This window comes from Bos grunniens, chromosome 5 (genome assembly GCF_055505025.1).
Source record: "Bos grunniens cultivar Pamir isolate PY7600 chromosome 5, Bosgru_T2T1.0, whole genome shotgun sequence".
Lineage (NCBI taxonomy): Eukaryota > Metazoa > Chordata > Mammalia > Artiodactyla > Bovidae > Bos > Bos grunniens.
In genome coordinates this window covers 870,566-893,947 of record NC_141169.1, presented here as the reverse complement: position 1 = coordinate 893,947, position 23,382 = coordinate 870,566, and the positions used below count along the sequence as shown (strand labels likewise).

Here is a 23,382-nt window from a genome sequence, read left to right as displayed (position 1 = left end):
AGAATCCTTTGTATAATCATCCCTTGGCATCCACAGAGGACTGGTTCAAAAATCCCCCAACACTCCATGGATACAAAATCCACTGATGCTCAAGTTTCCCTAAGCACATCTTCCCTATACTTTCAGACATCCCTAGATTACTTACATTATCTAATACAATGTAAATGCTTTGTAAATAGTTATAAATACAGTGTAAACACTATGGAAATAGTTGCCAGCTTGAGACCAATCCAAGTTTTCCTTTTTGGAACTTTCTCAAATTTTTTTTTCCCTGAATACTTTTGATCTTGGGTTGGCTGAATCTGTAGATGATGAGGGTTAACTGCACTCAGCAAAAAAACAGAAGCAGGTTTTTATCTTACTGATCAAAACATGGTCACTAATTTTATTATTCTTTAAGTTACACATAGATTTTCATATGTACATTTTATAACTAAAATTTTGGGGCCAAAAGAAAATATAAGCCAAATCAGGATACATTTTAATGTTGTTCAACAATAACACAGGTAGGTTTTTAGATAATAAATTCCTTGGATGATGAAGGGAAGGAACACAATTAAAAGAAGGCAGGACTACCAAAAAGAACAAAGATACTTTGCAGAAGTAAAAATTCAGCATAGATGATGAGGAAGAGAGTGACGTTACTATATGCAGAGGCACGGTTGTTACTGTTTTAGAAATCATTGTAGATAAGTATAACACTGCTGCACTCAAAAACATTTCAGATTGTGCTGACTTTCCACAGTCAACTTTGAAATGGGATAATGTGTTTAATTATGAAAATACACATAAAAATGAATTTGTATCTAAGGTTTTAAATAAAATAAAATTATACTTTTATTAATAGTTGAGATTATCAGAAATATTAAAATCTTACCCAATAATCTCTTTTTCAAACTCATTGTTTTTCTTCTTTTCTTGGTCCAAGCTATTTTCCAGAGATTGTTTTAATTCAATGTATTTCTTTAATTGTTCCTTTTCATCCTCAGACTTAGAAAAAAACAATTTAAGAAAATTATTTTTAAATACCTAGAGAGACTTATTCTTTCTTAAAAATATTATTTCTCATGAGTTCACAGGTTAATATGAATTTATAGTAAACACAGTTTTTAAACCTGATTGATGCCAATTACAGATTTAAAAATTGATGACTTTTCCTAAAACAACTTAAAATGATTTTTCATTTCATCATTTTCCTGGAATTTAAATTACCAACATTTATTTGTTAAAAATAGAGACTTTTACACATAAAATACTAAATGTTAATGAAAGTTTTTTTAAACACTGCCTATATTTACATTTTACTTTCTAGAGATGCTCTAAAAGCATTTTCATCAATGGTTCAAGATATTCCAGGTTTTGGTAAGTCACACCTTACTGAAGTAATCTTTGAAAAATTCCCATGCAACCCCCATCTCTTAAAAAAAATGCAACAAATGAAAAATACAGTCGTACAGAAAAATGGTTCTATACAGACATAGTATTCATCCTTAATGAAGAGAACAAACTACAATATTTAAAATGATTCATTCTCAGAAATCTCACAGAAAGATCTAGATTACAAAAGAAACTTAAAATTCTCAAATCATTACTCAAATTTCTGGACTCAAATAGATGTTTGTGTGCCAATGTTCAAAGCAGCATTATTAACAATAGTCAGAAGGTGGAATTTCATTGACAGATGAATGAATAAACAAAATGTGGTCTATATAAAATATTGCTTTTGGACTGTCACAATTTTTAAAATTAAAATCTTACTATAAAAATCATTAATTTTATGAATTCAGTCGATTCCTTCTATAGAGGAATCACAGTACTAGTAGCAAGCAGTATCAATAAAAATACAATAAGCTAATCAATGAGACTTTTCAAATTGTCCAAAATATTCTTATATATTACTAGTAAAAAAAATTAAAATCCTTTCTCAGTATGACAGAAATTAAGAGGTTGACTTACCAATCTTGTACATAACAGGTTTTTCTGAAGCTGTTCAATTTTGCCCACTTGCTTTTTGACTGTAGTCTGTAACTTGACATTTTCAATTTCAAGCCTAAAATGCAGATTTTAAATAATTATTCTCACACATGGTTTTTTTTTTTTAAGGTTTTTTTTTTTTTTTTGATGTAGACCATTTTTAAAGTCTTTATTGAATTGACTGCAATATTGCTTCTGTTTTATGATTTTGTTTTGTTTTTTGGCTATGAGGCACCTGGGGCCCCAGCTCCCCAACCAGGGATCAAACCCACACCCTCTGCCTTGGAAGGCATAGTTTTAACCCTTGGACTGTCACGGCATTCCTTCACACATAGATTTTTAAAATATCACACTGTTTTTGAACAAACATCTTCAGGTTCAATTACACAGGTTCTTAGAATTTTGAAAAGTGATTTGGCCACTGTATTGTTTTTCTATTTGTGACTAATCACCTTCCCTGGTGGCTCAGATGGTAAAGAATCTGCTGACAATGCAGGAGACCCGTGTTCAAACCCTGAGTCAGGAAGATCCCCTGGAGAAGGGAATGGCAACCCACTCTAGGTTTCTTGCCTGGAGAATTCCATGGACAAAGGAGCCTGGACGACTAGAGTCCATGGAGTTGCAAGGAGTCAGACATAACTGAGTGATTAAAATTTTCACTTTTCAGTTGTGGATAATGTGCAAAATATGGAAATAATGGGGGAAAATTATGCATCTCAAAATAGCTCAAAGCTGAAATGTTACACAGCTTCATGATAATGTGCTTATTATCACTATTGATCTATTCTTATATTATACTGTTTATCTGCTTTATATTTATTTTCTACTTTAAATTTTATATTTGTTTTCTGCTTTAAATCATACTTTTGGATGTGATCCTGTGTTTTCTCAGCACATTTCACAGCCTCTGTAAGTTGATCTTGTGCTTCTTGCAACTAAAAAAAAAAAAAAAAAAGAAAAAACAACTGTTTTAACTACTACCTAGTAAATCTGCCATCATTGGTGTTTTTCTCTTTTGTCTGCATATTGTCAACAGCTGCTTTCCCACCATACAGCAGAGATGAGTTGTTACAGCAGACACCTTACAGTCCACAAAGTGAAAATACGTCCTGTCTGCCCTCTGCAGGTTACTGACCTCTCCACTAGCACTCAAACACAACATCATCCATGCTTTAAATCAGATTTTCTCAAATAAACACACAAATTTATAAACTACTCAAATGGGGGAAGACAGAAGACTACCTTATGGTAAAGAATTTTTTTTTTTTTTTAATCCAGGCTCCACATCGGCTATCACTTTAAATATCCACATATGTAAATAACCACAGATCTTCCAATGGTTATGAGAGCTAACACTGCTGTTGGTGACAACCAGATGCTTCAGGAACTAGTGTGAGAGGCAGTAGCTACACAGGAGCCAGAATGAGTGGGCCTGTGTGACAGTTCCATCAGTTCTGATCTGTGTGTCCTGGAGCAAATCACTTAACCTTCCGGTATTTCAGTTTCTCCATCCATAAAATGGACATAATGGTAGCATCAACCTCAGTGGGATGTTTGAAAGATTATATTGCGGACTTTACATAATGTACTTTATAGAAAGAAATGGCTCCAGTATTGCCAGAAGGAAACCCGCTCCAGTATTCTTGCCTGGAGAATCCCATGGACAGAGGAGCCTGGTGTGCTACTGTTCATGAGGCCACAAAGAATTAGACATGACTGACTAACCACATACATAAACTATTTAGAAGAGGAAGTGATCTAAAGTGAGGCCTGATCCCCCTGCCGTGACTCCAGAGCACTCCCGCGCTCACCCTCACAACTTGAATGGAGACTTGACTTTTCTGAGGCAACACGAGAGGCTCCCTGAGTTCCCTGTGGTACCTAGAGAGGAATCCCAAGCCTCCCGCCGGAATTCGAGACAAATCATGAGATTCCCCCGTCAACTCGACATGAGGCTGTTTTCTCCTGCAGCTCCTAGAAAGCATTCCCACGTTCCCTCTCAAAACTCGAGAGGAGGCTTGACTCCCTTCATGCAACTCAAGGGGGCCCAGAGATCCCCGTCACAACTCGAGATGAAAGCCGAGTTTCCCGCCACAGCTCGACAAAAGCCCCGTGTGTTCTACATCATCTGGAGATGAGGGCCCATTCCTGCTTCAACTCAAGAGGAATCCCAACTTCCACTCGCACCACAAGAGGAGGTCTGTGTCACCGATTGAATCTCAAGTGGAACCCAGCAGATCCTGCTGCAAGGAAAAAGGAAGCCAAGTTCCCCCTCTGCTCCAGATAAGTCCTGATTCCCCTGCACTGGCTCCAATGGATCACTGAGTATCCCCTCACAAAAGGATGGGAGGCCTGTCACCCCTGCCTATCCTCTTGAAAAAGCCCCAAATCCCTGCCTGAACTCGACCAGAGGCCTGAAACCCCTTTGATAACATGAGAGGAATGCAGAGTTCCATGCCTCAACAACAGACGAGCACTGATTTCCTAGTTGAACCTTGACAGGAAGCCCGAGATCCCGGTCACAGCCAGAGAGGAACAATGAGTTTCCCGACTGAACTCTAGACACGGCCCTATTCGCTAGCAGCAACTCGAGAGGAATACAGATGTGCCCTTTGCAACTTGAAAAGAGACCTGACTTCTCTGAGGCAACACGAGTGGGTCCCTGAAGTCCCCATCACAACTTGAGAGGATCCCCAAGCTTCCCGCCACAACTTAAGAACAACCATGAGGTTCTCCCCTCAACGCGAGATGAGGCCCTTTTCCAAAGCAGTGTCTGGAGAGAAACCCCGCGTTCCCTCTTGAAATGCAAAAGGCTACTTGACACCATTGAGGCAACTCAGGAAGGTCCCCGAGATAGCCGTCCCCACTTGAGAGGAACAAGAGTTTCCCACCACATCTTAAGAAGAGCCCCGTTTTCCCCTCCTCATCTTGAGATGAGGGTCCATTCCCCTTCTTTGCCTGTAAAGGAGTCCCGACGTTCCCGTTGCACCTCAGGAAGAGGCCGGTCTCACCTTGAAACTCGAGAGGAACTCCAGGGGTCGTGCCACCATTTGAAAAGACCCTGATGTCGCCATCCACTCGAGATAATGCCTCATTCCCCTGCAATGACTCGATTGTTACCACGACATTCATGACATATCAACTCACGACATGAAGGGAGGACTGAGAGCCCCGTGACCCCTCTAGAAATAGCCAGAGATCCCTGCCTGCACTCGACAGGAGGCCTGACACCCCTTTACCACCTCAAGATGAAAGTGGAGTTCCATTATGCAACACGAGACTACATGTGACTCCCCAGTGGAATCTCCATAGGGACCCTGAGATCCCTGTCAAAGCTGGAGAGGAACACTGAGTTTCCCACCTCTACTAGAGATGAGGCCCTAGCCGCCTGAACCAACTCGAGTGGAATCCCTAGGGGCCCCTCACAACTCGAAAGGATTCCTGACTTCACAGAGACAACAGGAGAGGCTCCCTCAGGTTCCCGTGGCAACTCGAGGGAACCCATACTTCCTGCCGCAACTCGAGAAACACCTTGAGATTCCCCCTTCCATGCGAATTGTGGCCTGATTCCACTGCCGTGACTCCAGAGCACTCCCGTGCTCGCCCTCGCAACTCAAATGGAGACTTGACTTTCCTGAGGCAACAGGAGAGGCTCCCTGAAGTCCCCGTGGTACCTGAAGAGGAATCCCAAGCCTCCAGTCGCAACTCGAGACAAACCACCAGATTCCCCTGTCAACGCGAGATGAAGCCTTTTTCTCCTGCAGCACCTCGAGAGCAATCCCAAGTTCCCTCTCAAAACTTGAGAGGAGGCTTGACTCCCTTCATGCAAATTAAGAGGGCCCAGAGATCCCCGTCACAACTCGAGATGAAAGCCGAGTTTCCTGCCACAAGTAGAGAAGAGCCCTGTGTTTCCCACCTCATCTGGAGATGAGGGCCCATTCCCTGCTTCAACTCGAGAGGATTCCCAACATCCGCTCACACCACAAGAGGAGGCCTGTGTCACTGCTTGAATCTTGAGTGGAACCCTGCGGATCCTGCTGCAAAGAAAAAGGATGCCTAGTTCTCCCTCCGCTCCAGATAAGTCCTGATTCCCCTGCATTGGCTCCAAAGGAACACCGAGTATCCCCTCACAACAGGGTGCGAGGCCTGTCGCTCCTGCCTATCCTCTTCAAAAAGCCCAAATTCCCTGCCTGAACTCGACTGGAGGCCTGACACTCCTTTGACAACTCGAGAGGAATGCAGAGTTCTATGCCTCAACACCAGATGAGGCCTGACTCTCTAGTTGAACCTTGATAGGAGATCCCGGTCACTGCTGGAGAGGAAAACCGATTTTCCCGACTGAACTCTAGATACGGCCTTATTCGCCAGCAATGACTCGTAAACCCGACGTGCCCCTCGCAACTTGAAAAGACAACTGACTTCTCTGAGGCAACAGGAGCGGGTCCCTGAGGTCCCTGTAGCAACTCAAAAGGAACCACGAGATTCTCCCCTCAACGTGAGATGAGGCCCTTTTCCAGACCAGTGTCTCGAGAGAAACCCCACGTTCCCTCTTGAAACGTGAAAGGATACTTGACACCCTTGAGGCAACTCAGGAAGGTACCCGATATACCCATCCCCACTTGAGAGGAACACCAAGTCTCACGCCACAACTCAAGAAGAGGCCCGTTTTCCCCCTCCTCAACTCGAGATGAGGGCCGATTCCCCTGTTTCGTCGGGAAAGGAATCCCGATGTTGCCGTTGCAACTCAGGAGGAGGGAGGTCTCACCTTGAAACTCGAACGCATCCCCAGGAGTCGTGCCTCAATTCCAAAAGACCCCGATTTCCTCATCCACTCCACATAAACCTGATTCCCCTGCGCGGGCTTGACTGGAACCCTGCGGATTGCCTCAAAACATGAAGGGAGATCTATGGCTACTCTTCATCCCCTACAAAAGCAGTCATTGACCCAAATGTCAACTTATGCTTTTTGCTAAAAACAAACAAGACTGCTTTTGGTATTTCTTCATAGTTTCCTGCTACGGAGGGATGAGGAGGTTGGATACAAAAAAAAAAAAAAAACATGAAGGGAGGTGTGACAGTCACGTGGCACCTTGAGAAAAAGCCCCAGACCCCTGTGTCCACTCGACAGGAAGCCTGACAACTCTTTTACACCTTGAGAGGGAAGCAGAGTTCCATGTTTCCACATGAGACGAGGCCTGACTCCCCTGTTAAAACTCCATAGGAACCCCGAGGTCCATGTGAGAACTGGAGAGGAATACTGAGGTTCCAGCCTCAACTCGAGATGATTCCCTATGAGCCTGCACCGCTGGGAGAGGAGTCCCAAGAGGCCCCTCGCAACTCGAATGGAGACTTAATGTTCCTGAGGCAACATGAGTGGGTCCCTGAGGTCCCCGTCGCAACTCAAGAGGTACTCCAAGTTTCCTGCTGCAACTCGAGACAACCCATGAGAGTCTCCCCTCAACACAAGATGTGGCCTCTTTCTGCTGCAGCATCTCGAGAGAAATCCCACCTTCCCTCTTGAGCTTCGAAAGGGTGCTTGACACTCTTCAGGCAAATCAAGAAGTTCCCCGACATACCCGTCTGCACTCAAGAGGAACACCGAGTTTCCTGCCACAACTCAAGAAGAGCCCTATTTTCCCCTCCTCATCTCGAGATGAGGGTCCATTCCCCTGCTTCATCTGCAAAGGAATCCTGACGTTCCCATCGCACCTCAGGATGAGGCTGGTCTCACCTTGAAACTCGAGAGGAACTCCAGGGGTCATGCCACCCTTCGAAAAGACCCTGATGTCCCCGTCCACTCGAGATAAGGCCTCATTCCCCTGCAACGACTCGAATGTCACCCCGAGTATCAACTCACAACACGGAGGGAGGACTGAGAGTCCCGTGGCGCCTCTAGAAATAGCCCCAGATCCCTTCCTCCACTCGACAGGAGGCCTGACACCCATTTTCCACCTCGAGAGGAAAGTGGAGTTCCATGCCCCAACACGAGACAATGTCTGACTCCCTAGTCGAATCTCCATAGGGACTATGAGATCCCTGTCAGAGCTGGAGAGGAACCCTGAGTTTCCCACCGTGACTCGAGACAAACAACGAGATTCCCCAGTTAATGCGATATGAGGCCCTTTTCTTCTACAGCGCCTCGAGAACAATCCCAAGTTCCCTCTCAAAACTCAAGAGGAGGCTTAACTCCCTTCATGCAACTCAAGGGGGCCCAGAGATCCCTGTCACAACTCAAGATGAAAGCCCAGTTTCCCGCCCCAATTCAACAAGAGCCCCGTGTGTCCCACCTCATCTGGAGATGAGGGCCCATTCTCAGCTTCAACTCAAGAGGAATCCCAACTTCCCCTTGCACCACAAGAGAAGGCCTGTAACACCCATTAAATCTCAAGTGGAACCCTGTGGATCCTGCTGCAAGGAAAAAGGATGCCGAGTCCCCCCTCTGCTCCAGATAAGTCCTGATTCCCCTGCACTGGCTCCAATGGAACACCGAGTATCCCCTCACAAAAGGATGGGAGGCCTGTCTCCCCTGCTGATCTCTAGAAAAAGCCCAAATTCCCCGCATGAACTCGACTGGAGCCCTGACCCCCCCTTTGACAACTCGAGAGGAATGCAGAGTTCCATGCCTCAACACCAGATGAGGCCTGACTCCCTAGCTGAACCTTGATAGGAAGCCCGAGATGCCTGTTGCCACCGGAGAGGAACACTGAGTTTCCCGACTGAACTCTAGACACGGCCCTATTTGCCAGCAGTGACTCAAGAGGAATCCTGACGTGCCCCTCGCACCTCGAAAAGAAACCTGACTTCTAAGAGAGAACACGAGAGGGTCCCTGAGTTCCCCATTGCAACTCAAGAGGAACCCCATGTTTCCTGCTGCAACTTGAGACAAAACATGAGATTCTCCCCTCAATGTGAGACTAGGCCCTTTTCCAGAGCAGTGTCTCGAGAGAAATCCCGCGTTCCCTCTGGAAATGTGAAAGACGTTCCCTCCTGACACCCTTGATGCAACTCAGGAAGTTCCTGGACATTCCTGTCCCCACTCAAGAGGAAAACAAAGATTCCCGGCACACCTCAATCTGAGCCCCTTTGCCACTCCACATCTCAAGATGGGGGTCAATTCCCCTGCTTTGTCTGGAAAGGAATCCCAATGTTCCCATTGCACCTCAAGTGGAGGCCGGTCTCACATTGAAACTCGACAGGAACCCTAGTGGGTCTTGCCACTATCCCAAAGACATCGATTTCTACATCCACTCCAGATAAGGCCTGATGCCCCGGCACCGATTCGAATGTAACCCTGAGTATCGAGACCCAATATGAAGTGGCACTGACACCCCGGGTGCAACCTCCAGAAAAAGCCGCAGGTTCCAAATCCAACTCGACAAGAGGCCTGACACCCCATTCACAGCTTGAGAGGCAAGCCAAGTTCCATGCCTCAACACAAGATGAGGCCTATCTCCCCTGTTCAAACTCCACACAAACCCCGAGATTGATGTCATAAATGGAGAGGAACCCTGAAGTTCCTGCCTCAACTCAAGATGAGGCCCTATTCATCACTGCAGCAACGCGAGAGGAATCCCGAGGTGCCCCTCACACCTCGAAAGATCTGACTTCCCTGAAGAGACATGAGCAGGTCCCCCATGTCCACACACAACTTGAGTGGAACCCTAAGCTTCCTGCCATTACTCCACAAAAACCACAAAATTCTCCCCTCCACGCGAGATGAGGCCCTTTTATGCTGCAGCATTTCCCAAGAAATCCCACGTTCCCTCTTGGAACTTGAAAGGGAACTTGACACCCTTTACGAGACCCCAGAAGCTTCCCGAGATACCCGTTCCCACTGGAGAGCAACACTGAGTTTCCCACCACAACTCAAGATGAGCCCCGTTTTCCCCTCCTCAACTCGAGATGAGTGTCAATTCCCCTGCTTCGTCTGGAAAGGAATGCCAACATCAACGTCGCACCTCAAGCAGAGGCCGGTCACTACTTGAAACTGGAAAGGAACCCGGTGGTCTTGCCACAGTTTGAAAGACATGGATATCCCCATCCAGTCGAGATAAGGCCTGATTCCCTTGCACCTATTCGAATAGAACCCTGAGAATCAACTCACAACATGAAGGGAGGACTGATACCCCAGTTGCAAATTTGAGAAAAGCCCCAGGTCCCCAATTCAACTCAACTGGAGGCCTGAAACCTCTTTTACAGCTCGAGAGGAAAGCAGAGATCCATGCCTCAACACAAGTCAAGACTTGACTCTGTGTTTGAAACTTCGGACACACACCTGAGATCCTCGTCAGAACAGGGAGGAAACCTGAGGTTCCCGTTTCAACTGCAGATGAGACCCTCTTCCATTGCACTGACCCCAGAGGAATCCCGAGAGGCCACTCACAACATGAAATGAATCCTGACTTCCCATAGGCATCATTGAGAAGCTCCCTGAGGTCACCTTTGCAACTCGAGGGAACACAAAGTGTCTTGCCGCAACTCGAGATAGACCTCGAGATTCACTCTTGAATGCGCATTGAGGCCTGATTCCCCTGCCGTGACTCGAGAGCAATCCAGCCCTCTCCCTCGCAACTCGAATGGAGACTGGACTTCCCTCGGGACAAGAGACTCTCCCTGAGAACCCGTTGTAACTCGAAACACCATACTTCCTGCCACAACTCAAGAAAAACCAAGAGATACCCCCGTCATCGCCAGATGAGGACCTTCTATTTCCTGCAGAGCCTAGAGTGCAATCCTGAGTTCCCTCTTAAAGCTGCATAGAAGGCTTCACTCCCTTTAGGCCACTCCAAAGGCTCCAAGAGATTCGCGTTGCATCTCAAGAGGAGAGCAGTGTTCTTTGCTTCAACTCGAGATGAGGCCTGACTCCTCAGGTGAACCTTGAACACAACCCTGAGATCCCTGTCACCACTGGAGAAGAACACGGAGTTTATGGACACAAGTCTAAATGAGGCCTATTTCCACTGCAGTGACTTGCGAGGAATCCCGAGGTGCCCGTCACAACTCGAAATGAGACCTGACTTGCCTGAGGCAATAAGATTGGGACACTAAGGTTCATGTAGCAACATGAGAGGAACCCCAAACTTCCCACCAAGCCTCGAAGAAAACCATGGTATTCTCCCCTCAACACGAGATAAGGCCCTTTCCCACTGCAGTGTCTCAAGAGAAATCACACGTTCCCTCTTGAAACTCGAAGTGGTAATCGACACCCTTTAGGCAACTCCAGATTCTGTGACATACCCGTCCCCACTCGAGAGGAACACCGAGTTTCCCGGCACACCCAATCGGAGCCCTTTTGCCCCTCCTCATCTCGAGATGAGGGTCGATTTCCCTGTTTTGTCTGGAAAGGAATCCCGACATTCCGGTTACAGCTCAAGAGGAGGCCGGTCTTACATTGAACCTTGACAGGAACCCTCTAGGGTGGTGCCAGAATCCCAAAGACACCGATTTCCCCATCCACTCGAGATAAGGCCTGATGCCCCTGCACCGATTCGAATGGAACACTATCGACTCACAACACGAAGGGGCATTGACACCTCAGTTGCATCTTCCAGAAAAAGCCACAGGTTCCAAATTCAACTCGACAAGAGGCCTGACGCCCCATTCACAAATCGAAAGGCAAGCCAAGTTCCATGCCTCAACATAAGACCAGATCTGCCTCCCCTGCTCAAACTCCACAGAAAAACTGAGATCAATGTCAGAAATGGAGAAGAACCCTGAGGTTCCCACCTCAGCTTGAGAGGAGGCCCTACTCATCCCTGCAGCAACGCGAGAGGAATCCCGAGGTTCCCATGGCAGACAGCAGATTTGACATCCCTGAGGAAACACGAACATGTCCTCCAAGTCCCCATGGAACTCGAGAGGAACCCTAAGCTTCCCGCCACAACTCCACAAAAACTACGAAATTCTCCCCTCCACACGAGATGAGGCCCTTTTACACTGCAGTGTTTTCCAAGAAATCTCACATTCCCTCTTGGAACTCGAAAGGGAACTTGACACCTTTTATGAAACCCCAGAAGCTTCCCGAGATACCCGTTCCCACTCGAGAGGAATGCTGAGTTTCTGGCCAAAGCTCCAGAAGAGCCCTTTTCCCTCTTCTCAACTCGAGATGAGGGACGATTCCCGTGCTTCATTTGGAAAGGAATGCCGACGTCCCCATCGCTACTCAAGAGGAGGCCGGTCTCAAGTTGAAATTGGACAGGAACTCGGGGTCTTGCCACAGTTGGAAAGACACGGATTTCCCCATCCACTTGAGATAAGGCCTGATTGCCTTGCACCGATACGAACAGAACCCCGAGAATCAAATCACAACATGAAGGGAGGCCTGATAACCCGGTTGCAAATTCGAGAAAAGGAACAGGTCCCCAGTTCAACTCGAATGGAGGCCTAAAACCTCTTTTACAGCTCGAGAGGAAAGCAGAGTTCCATGCCTCAGCACAAGTCGAGACCTGACTCCCTGTTTGAAACTGCAGACACACACTGAGATCCACATCAGAACATGAGAGGAACCCTGAGTTTCCCATCTCAACCACAGATGAGGCCCTCTTTCATTGCACTGACTCCAGAGGAATCCAGAGAGGCCCCTTACAACTTGAAAGGATTCCTGACTTCCCATAGGCACCATGAGAAGCTCCCTGAGGTCACCGTCACACCGCAAGGGAACCCAAAGTTTCCTGCGTCAACTCGAGAAAGACCTCAAGATTCCCCCTTCAGTGCAAATTGAGGCCGGATTCCCCTGTGGTGACTTGAGAGCAATCCCGCACTTCCCCTCCCAACACAAATGGAAACTGGACTTCCTTGAGGCAACAAGAGAGGCTCCCTGAGTTCCCCGTTGTAACTCGAGAGAAAAGCCAAACTTCCCGCCGCACCTTGAGAAAAACCAAGAGATTCCCCTGTCATCGCCAGATGAGGCCCTTCTTTTCCTGCAAGGCCTAGAGAGCAATCCTGAGTTCCCTCTTAAAACAACATAGGAGGCTTGACTCCCTTTTGGCCACTCAAAGGGCTCCAGGAGATACCCGTCGCAACTGGACAGGAGATCAGAGTGCTTTGCTTCAACTCGAAATGAAGCCTGACTCCCCAGGTGAACCTTGAAGACAACCCTGAGATCCCTGTCGCCAATGGAGAGGAACACGGAGTTTCTGGACACAAGACTAGATGCGGCCTATTTCCCTTGTAGTGACTTACGAGGAATCCCCAGGCGCCCGTCACAACTTGAAATGAGACCTGACTTCCCTGAGGCAATAGGTTTGGGACACTGAGGTCCACGTCACAACTCGAGAGGAACCTGAAACTTCCCACCAAGCCTCGAGGAAAACCAGAGGATTCTCCCCTCAACATGAGATGAGGCCCTTTCCCACTGCAGCATCTCGAGAGAAATCCCACATTCCCTCTTGATTCTCAAAACGGTACTCGACACCCTTTATGCAACTCCAGAAGTTCCAGGACATACTCATCCCCATTCGAGAGGAACACCTAGTTTCCCAGCACAACCCAATCTGAGCCCCTTTGCTCCCCGTCATCTCGAGATTAGGGTCGATTTCCCTGCTTTGTCTGGAAAAGAGTCCAGACGTTCCCATTACAGCTCAAGAGGAGGCCAGCCTCACATTGAACCTCGACACAAACCGTTGTGGGTGGTGCCAGAATCCCAAAGACACCGATTTCCCCATCCACTCGAGATAAGGCCTGATGCCACTGCACCGATTCGAATGGAACACTGAGTATCGACTCACAACACGAAGGGGCACTGACACCTCAGTTGCATCTTCCAGAAAAAGCTGCAGGTTCCAAATCCAACTCAACAAGAGTCTGGACGCCCCATTCACAAATCGAGAGGCAAGCCGAGTTCCATGCCTCAACACAAAACCAGGATTGCCTCCCCTGTTCAACATCCACAGAAACCTCAGATCGATGTCAGAAATGGAGAGGAACCCTGAGGTTCCCACCTCAACTCGAGATGAGGCCCTACTCATCCTTGCAACAATGCAAGAGGAATTCCGAGGTTCCCATTGCAACTCGAAAGCAGATTTGACATCCCTGAGAAAACACGAGCATGTCCCCCAGGTCCCCATGCAACTCGAGAGGAAACCGAAGTTTCCTGCACATCTCCGCAAAAACCAAGAAATTCTGCCCTCCACACGAGATGAGGACCTTTTTTGTTGCAGCGTTTCCCAAGAAGTCCCTGGTTCCATTGTGGAACTCGAAGGGGAACTTGAGACCCTTGATGAAACCACTGGAGCTTCCCGAGATACCCAATCCCACTCTTCAGGAACACTGAGTTTCTGCCACAACTCAAGAAGAGCCCCGTTTTCCCCTCCTCAACTCGACATGAGGGTCGATTCCCCTGCTTTGTCTGGAAAGGTATAACGATGTCCCCGTCGCCCCTCAAGAGGAGGCCGGTCTCAACTTGAAACTGGAAAGGAACCAGGGGTCTTTCCACAGTTCGAAAGACAAAGATTTCCCCATCCACTAGAGATAAGTCCTGAATCCCTTGTTCTGATTCGAATGGAAATTTGAGAATACAATCACAACACAAAGGGAGGCCTGATAACCCGGTTGCAAATTCGAGAAAAACCCCAGGTCCCCAATTCAACTCCACTGGAGGCCTGAAACCTCTTTGACAGCTCGAGAGGAAAGCAGAGTTCCATGCCTCAACACAAGTTGAGACCTGACTCCCTGTTTGAAACTGCAGACACACCCTGAGATCCATGTCAGAACAGGAGAGGAACTCTGAGGTTCCTGACTCAACTGGAGATGAGGCCCTCTTCCATTGCACCAACCCCAGAGGAATCCCAAGAGGCCCCTCACAACTCGAAAGAATTCCTGACTTCCCATAGGCACCATGAGAAGCTCCCTGAGGTCACCGTCACAACTCGAGGCAAACCAGTTTCCCACCGCAACTCGAGAAAGATCTCGAGATTCCCCCTTCAAAGCGAATTGAGGCCGGATTCCCGTGCCGTAACTTGAGAGCAATCCAGCACTCTACTTTGCAACTTAAAGGGAGACTGGACTTCCCTGGGGCAACGAGAGAGGCTCCCTGAGTTCCCCGTAGAGAGAGAAATCCCACACTTCCTGCCGCAACTCGAGAAAAACCAAGAGATTTCCCCGTCATCGCCAGATGAGGCCCTTCTTTTCCTGCAAGGCCTTGAGAGCAATCCCGAGTTCCCTCTCAAAACTCCGTAGGAGGCTTGACTCCTTTTAGCTACTCAAAGAGCTCCAAGAGATACCCGTTGCAACTGGAGAGGAGAGCAGAGTGCATTGCTTCAACTCGAAATGAGGCCTGATTCCCCAGGTGAACCTTGAACACAATCCTGAGATCCCTGTCACCACTGGAGAGGAACATGGAGATTCTAGACACAAAACTAGATGCGGCCTATTTCCCCTGCAGTGACTTGCGAGGAATCCCGATGTGCCTGTCACAAGTTGAAATGAGACCTGACTTCTCTGAGGAAATAAGATTGAGACCCTGAGGTCCACATCTCAACTCAAGAGGAACACTAAGCTTTCCACCACAACTCCACAAAAACCATAAAATTCTCCCCTCCATGCGAGATGAGGCCCTTTTATGCTGAAGCGTTTCCCAAGAAATCCCACGTTCACTCTTGGAACCCAAAAGGGAACTTGACACCCTTTATGAAACCACAGAAACTCCCTGAGACCCAACGCTACTGGAGAGGAACACTGAGTTTCCCGCCACAAGTCAAGAAGAGCCCCGTTTGCCCCTCCTCAACTCGAGATGAGGGTCGATGTCCCAGCTTCATCTGGAAAGGAATAACTATGTCCCTGTCGCCCCTCAAGAAGAGGCTGGTCTCAACTTGAAGCTGGAGAGGAACTGGGGGTCTTTCCACAATTCGAAAGACACGGATATCCCCATCCATTTGAGATAAGCCATGATTCACTTTGTACTGATTCGAATGGAAATTCGAGAATCAACTCACAGCACGAAGGGAGGTCTGATAACCCGGTTGCAATTTCGAGAAAAGCCCCAGGTCCCCAATTCAACTCAACTGGAGGCCTGAGACCTCTTTTACAGCTCGAAAGGAAAGCAGAGTTCCATGCCTCAACACAAGTCGAGACCTGACTCCCTGTTTGAAACTGCACACACCCCGAGATCCACGTCAGAACAGGAGAGGAACTCTGAGGTTCCCGACTCAACTGGAGATGAGGCCCTCTTCCATTGCACCGACCCCAGAGAAATCCCAAGAGGCCCCTCAAACTCGAAAGTATTCCTGACTTCCCACAGGCACCATGAGAAGCTCCCTGAGGTCACCGTCACAACTCGAGGCAACCCAAAGTTTCCTACCACAACTCGAGAAAGACTTCGAGATTCCCCCTTCAATGAAAATTGAGGCCCAATTTCTGTGTGGTGACTAGAGAGCAATCCAGCGCTCCACTTTGCAACTCAAAGGGAGACTGGACTTCCCTGGGGCAACAAGAGGGGCTCCATGAGTTCCCTTCGTAACTCGAGAGAAACCCGAAACTTCCTGCTGCAACTCAAGAAAAAACAAGAGATTCCCCCGTCATGGCCAGATGAGGCCCTTCCTTTCCTGCAGGGCCTAGAGAGCAATCCCGAGTTCCCTCTCAAAACTCCATAGGAGGCTTGAATCCCTTTAGGCCACTCAAAGGGCTCCAGGAGACACCCATCGCAACTGGACAGGACAGCAGAGTGCTTTGCTTCAACTCAAAACGAGGCCTGACTTCCCAGGTGAACCTTGAACAAAACCCCGAGATCCCTGTCACCACTGGAGAGGAACACAGAGTTTCTGGACACAAGACTAAATGAGGCCTATTTCTTGTGCAGTGACTTGCAAGGAATCCCTAGATGTCCGTCACAACTTGAAATGAGACCTGACTTCACTGAGGCAATAGGTTTTGGACCCTGCAGTCCATTTCACAACTCGAGAGGAACCCCAAACTTCCCTCCAAGCCTCGAGGAAAACAAGTGGATTCTCCACTCAATGCGTGAGGAGGCCATTTCCCACTGCAGCATCTCATGAGAAATCCCACATTCTCTCTTGACACTCGAAATGGTACTCAACACCCTTTTTGCAACTCCAGAAGTTCCACAACATACCTGTCCCCACTCGAGAGGAACACCGAGTTTCCTGGCACACCTCAATCTGAGCCCCTTTGCCCCTCCCCATCTCCAGATGAGGGTCGATTCCCCTGTTTTGTCTGAAAAGAAATCCTGACATTCCTGTCGCACTTCAAGAGGGACCTGGGCTCACATTGAAACTCATCAGGAACCCTCGTGGGTCGTGCCACAATCCCAAAGACACCGATTTTCCCATCCACTCGAGATAAGGTCTGATGCCCCTGCACCAATTCGAATAGTACCCCAAGTATCGAGTCACAACACAAAGGGGCACTGACACCCCAGTTGTATCCTCTAGAAAAAGCTGCAGGTTCCAAATCCAACTCGACAAGAGGCCTGACACCACATTCACAACTCAAGAGGCAAGCCTCAACACAAGACCAGGACTGCCTCCCCTGTCCAGACTCTACAGAAAGCCCGAGATAAATGTCAGAAATGGAGAGGAATCCTGAGGTTCCCACCTCTACTTGATAAGAGGCCCTACTCATCCCTGCAGTGATGTGAGAGGAATCCCGAGGTGCCCCTCACAACTCAAAAGCAGATCTGACTTCCCTGAAGAAACACGAGCATGTCCCCCAGGTCCCCACGCAACTCGAGAGAAACGCTAAGATTCCCATTACAACTCCACAAAAACCACGAAATTCTCCCCTCCATGCCAGATGAAGCCCTTTAATGCTGCAGCATTTCCCAAGACATCCTACGTTCCCTCTTGGAACTTGAAAGGGAACTTGACACACTTTATGAAACACCAGAAGCTTCCCAAGATACCCGTCCCTACTGGAGAGGACCGCTGAGTTTCCTGCCACAAGTCAAGTCCCGTTTTCCCCTGCTCAACACGAGATGAGGGTCGATTCCCCTGCTTGGTCTGTAAAGGAATAACAACATCCCCATCACCCCTCAAGAGGAAGCCAGTCTCAACTTGAAACTGGAGAGGAACTCGGGGGTCTTGCCACAATTCAAAAGACACGGATTTCCCCCATCCACTTGAGATAAGGCCTCATTGCCTTGCACCGATTCGATTGAAACCCCGAGAATAAACTCACAACATGAAGGGAGTCCTGATACCCTGGTTGCAAATTCGAGAAAAGCCTCAGGTCCCCAATTCAACTCGACTGGAGGCTTGAAACCTCTTTTTACAGCTCAAGAGGAAAGCAGAGTTCCATGCCTCAACACAAGTCGACACCTGACTCCCTGTTTGAAACTGCAGATACACCCTGGGATCCACATCAGAACAGGAGAGGAACCCTGAATTTTCCGTCTCAACTGCAGATGAGGCCCTCTTCCATTGCACCGACCCCAGAGGAATCCCGAGAGGCCCCTCACAACTCGAAAGGATTCCTGACTTCCCATAGGCACCATGAGAAGCTCCCTGAGGTCACTGTCGCAACTCGAGGGAACCCCAAGTTTCCTACCGCAACTCGAGAAAGACCTCAAGATTCCCCCTTCAATGTGAATTGATGTCTGATTCCCCTGCCGTGACTCAAGAGCAATCCCACATTCCCCCTTCCAACTCGAATGGAGACTGGACTTCCCTGGGGCAACAAGAGAGGCTCCATGAGTTCCCCATCGTAACTCGAGAGAAACCCCAAACTTCCCACCGCAAGTGGAGATAAACCATGAGATTCCCCCGGCATCGCCAAATGAGGCCCTTCTTTTGCTTCAGGGCCTAGAGAGCAATCCTGAGTTCCCTCTCGAAATTCCATAGGAGGCTTGACTCCCTTTAGGCCACTCAAAGAGCTCCAGCAGATTCCCGTTGCAACTGGAGAGGAGAGCAGAGTGCTTTGCTTCAACTTGAGATGAGGTCTGACTCCCCAGGTGAACCTTGAATGCAATCCCGAGATCCTTGTTGCCACTGGAGAGGAACACGGAGTTTCTGGACAGAAGTCTAGATGAGGCCTATTTCCCCTGAAGTGACTTGTGAGGAATCCCGAGGTGACCATCACAACTAGAAACGAGACCTGACTTCCCTGAGGGAATACGAGTGGGACCTTGAGGTCCATGTTGCAACTCATTAGGAACCCGAAACTTCCCGCCAAGTCTCAAGGAAAACCAGAGGATTCTCCCTTCAATGCGAGATGAGGCTGTTTCCCACTGCCGCGTCTTGAGAGAAATCTGACTTTTCCTCTTGAAACTCAAAATGGTACTCAACACTGTTTATGCAACTCCAGAAGTTCCGCGACATACCTGTCCCCACTCTAAAGGAATACCGAGTTTCCTGGCACACCTGAATCTGAGCCCCTTTGCCCCTCCTCATCTCGAGATGAGCGTCGATTCCCCTGCTTTGTCTGGAAAGGCATCCCGACATTCCTGTCGCCCTTCAAGAGGATGCCGGTCTCACATTGAAACTCGACAGGAACCCTCGTGGGTCATGCCACAATCCCAAAGACACTGATTTCCCTATCCACTCCAGATAAGGCCTGATGCCCCCGCACCGATTCAAATGGAACACCGAATATCATGATTAAACATGAATAAACATTAAAAGCATCTTTAGTGAAAAATATCCATATAGAGAAGTCCTCGCAGATCTCATTTTCACTATGTCTTCTTTAAATCCATCAAGTTTGTCCAAATCACTGAAAATCTCAGTAACACTCTTAAAAAAAAAAAAAAAGATGGGAAGAAAAGATATATTCATACAATTGAAAAATTGCTGAAAGGGTAGTGTGGCGGTGGATTAATTTATACTGTAGAAACCATATGATTTCCTTATTTTGGAGATTATGTGCTGGTTTTGCAGGAGAATGCACCCATTTTGGATAAAACACATAGAGTATTTTAGATGATGTGGCAAATGCGAGCACTTTTTCCCATTACTAGGGGTTTTCTGTACATTTTAAATTCCTGGAAAGTAAATTATGTTTCAAAACAAACTAGTCAATACCATAAAAGAAAATCAGATTAGACAGGCATGAAACTTTCCTACACAGGTAAAGACTTACCCAGACGAAGTTCAAGGGAAGCTGTGATTGATGCTCATTGCCCTTGAAGGAGTCCACATGGAATGAAGAAGTACTGTGGGAAGTCTATTAGTAACCACCATGCCTTGGGTCCTCTGGATGACCTATTGCAGGAGAAACAGATTTTACAAATAAAATTTTCCCCATAACTTCACAAAAAGTTGTTAGACTACATTCAGTAAAGTTGAATAATTTCTGATCAATTTACAATCATATAAAATACTACAACTTACAATCCCAATCAATATACAAAAATCACTTGCGTTTCTATACACTGATAACAAAAAAAATTGTTAAAAAATTGTTTTCAGGAAAAAAATTAAGAAAATCCCACTTGTAATTGCATCCAAAAGAATAAAACATCTAGCAACAAACTTAATCAAGGACATAAAAGACCAGTAGTCAGAAAACTAGAAAGCACTCATAAAGAAACCAAAGAAAACACAAATAAACAGAAAACTATTCCACACTCACACACTGGAACAATGAGGAATTAAAATGTCCATTCCAACCAAAGCCATCAACAAATACACTGACTGCAATCACAAAATAATATTCAATGGCTTTTTTCACGAAATATAAATATTCCTAATATTAGGCTGCTAATATTGAACAGGACCTTAAACAGCCAAGAAGACTCTGAGAAAGAAGAACACAGCTGGAGGCATCTTCCTCTCCAACTTCAAACTACATCACGGACCTGTAGTAACCACCACAGTGAGGAACTGGCAGGAACACAGACACATGGACTCCAGGAAAGAATAGAGAGCCCAGGAATAAACCCACATGTACGTGGTCAATTCATGAAAATCAAACCAGGAACGAGCAAAGAGTCTTCTTAAGAAACAGTGACAGGAAAACTGGCCACCTACTCGGAAGAACACCAGTGAAGGTCATCCTCTAGACCATTTAACAGAAATCGAACTGAAAATCTGCCATTTTGCACATGGAGCTCTTCCCCCGCCACCCCCCGAGTCCTCTGAGACGGACCTCTGGTCAGCGCTCAGCTCGACACAGGAAACGTCTACTTCGTCCTCATTTTTCCTTCTTGCCTTTCCTTCTCGCCTCCCTGCTGGCAGGCACTGAGGCAACCCCGCTCCTCTCAGCCGGGACGCAGCCCCGTTACCCAGGAGCCCGAGCCCTGAGGGCCCTGAGGAGACAAAGCTTCCACCAGAGAACAGCGGGCAGCCCTGTGCTCGCAGACTTCAGAGGGCTCACCCAGAAGCAGCTCTGCTGTGAGCATTCAGACTGGAAGCCCAAAATGAAATGGAGCAGAATAGCTCCATGACCCTCCTCAAAACACAGCTAAGGAACAATCAGAGCCTGTATGGAATACAGACATAAAAAGGAATACATTTGAGTCAGTTCTAATGAAGGGGATGAACCTAGAGTGTATTAAACAGGGAAGTCAGTCAGAAAGAGAAAAACATGGAATCGAGAAGGATGGGTCTGACGAATCTGTTCACATAGCAGCAACGGAGATGCAGACATAGAGAACAGACTTACAGACAAGTGTGGGGAACAAGAGGGAGAGGGTGAGATGAATGGAGAGAGGAGCATGGATGCATGTACACCAACATTTGTAAATAGACAACCAGTGGGAATTTGCTGTATGACTCAGGGAACTCAAACTGGGACTCTGTAATAACCTAGAAAGATGGGGATGAATGGAATGTGGAAGGGAGATTCAAGAGTGAGGGGACACATATACATCTATGGTTAATTCATGTGGATGTATGACAAATCAAACCAATATTGTAAAGCAATGATCAATCAACTAAAAATAAATAACTGTTTAAAAAATATATGAGATGAACAGAAACACGAACTTTGCAACTAACACCGTAATTCAAAAAAAAAAAAAACTATACAATTTTAGAAAACAACAAAGGATCTACATGATCTTTGGTCTGGTGACGAGTTCTAACACACAACAAAAAAAGCCAACTTACCAAATTAGGAATATAAATTATATAAAACATTGACTTTTACAATTTTATACATTTACTCTGTGAAGGACCTTATTCGAGAGAACCCAAAGACAAACTGTTAAATGAACCACTGACCACTCACCCTTGCCAGGCAACAGAAAAGAGAAAACACTTACAGGAGTCATGTTACAACAGGAGATCCTGGTAAGGAACAAGGAACTAACAAGCTACCACCAACCAGGATTCTGGAGAGGTCAAAAAGAGATGGGAGACTGCAGTCCAGAGGTCCTACCAACTTCTCAGGATCCTCCTCGCTGGAATCCATCTCGGCTGAGTGATGCGTGTGCCCCCAGGAAGGATCCCAATTCGGAATGACTGGAAAGAGGCAAACCAGAAAATAACCCAATGACCATAAACCCTAAGACGGTGAGCCGCGTGGCAGAGCAGTTTTCTCCATTTCCCTCACCCGCCTGCCCTCCACCCCGGCAGCCTTTCCCAATGAAGTCTCTCGCTTGGACGGCACTCCTCTCCTCGGACAACTCATTTCCAAGTGTCAGACAAGAATCCACTCTCAGGCCCTGGAAGGGATCCCCCTTCCTTCATCAAAACCACAAGCCAGGAGAAAATATCTTCCAAATGCTACCTTGTAGAGAAGGCAATGGCACCCCCTCCAGTATTCTGGCCTCAGAAATCCCGGGGGCAGAGGAGCTTGGTGGGCTACAGTCCAACAGCAGGGCATTTCTGAAGGGAGGAAACAATCCCAGGGAAGCTGAGGCGTTTGCCAAAGGCCTCAGAGCTTTGGATGGCACAGCCAGAACTGTGGCTGAGGACTCCCAGCGGCCAGCCCTCTTGATCCTGGCCTCTCTCATCAGGTACATGTGTGGACAACTAGAATAAAACATATGCCTGAGGGCTTCCCTGATGGCTCCGTGGTAAAGAATCCACTTGCCAGTGCTAAAGATGCAGGTGTGATCCCTGTTATGGGAAGATCTCACATGCTATGGAGCCCGTGTGCCACAACTGCCGAGCCTGTGCTTTAGATCCTGGAAGACACAATACCGAGCTCACATACTGCAACCACTGAAGCCCGTGAGCCTGTGCCCCACAACAAGAGGAGCCACTGCAGCGAGAAGCCCAGACACCACTAGTTATGGCCCACGCTCACCCGAACTAGGGAAAAGCCCACACACAAAGATCCAACACAGCCAAAAATAAATACAACTGTTTGCCTTAAAAATGCATATCTGACAAAGAATCTGTACTCAAATTGTCCAAGAACACTAGAGCAAACAAACCCATTCATAATCAGTAAAGATTGAAATAGACACCTGGCCATGGAGGGTATACTGATAGTAAACTATTCTACAGAAACATACTCAGGATACTGGTGGGATGCAAGCACAGCCCCCTTTGGAAGACAGTCTGACAG

The 23,382-nt window shown here is 47.3% G+C and overlaps 1 protein-coding gene across 1 annotated transcript in view; it reads right to left on the bottom strand.

Annotated features, from left to right (window-relative positions):
* LOC147371230 (uncharacterized) overlaps positions 1-23,382 on the bottom strand; it is a 155,585-nt gene that overhangs the window by 7,873 nt on the left and 124,330 nt on the right. Inside the window, exons 2-6 of the mRNA XM_086398659.1 lie at positions 22,246-22,328; positions 20,005-20,126; positions 2,839-2,909; positions 1,957-2,050; positions 878-990 (exon numbers count right to left, since the gene is read on the bottom strand). Of these exons, the coding sequence (XP_086254785.1) occupies positions 22,253-22,328 (76 nt within the window). The 3' untranslated portion in view covers positions 878-990; positions 1,957-2,050; positions 2,839-2,909; positions 20,005-20,126; positions 22,246-22,252. The remainder of the gene's footprint in view (positions 1-877; positions 991-1,956; positions 2,051-2,838; positions 2,910-20,004; positions 20,127-22,245; positions 22,329-23,382) is intronic.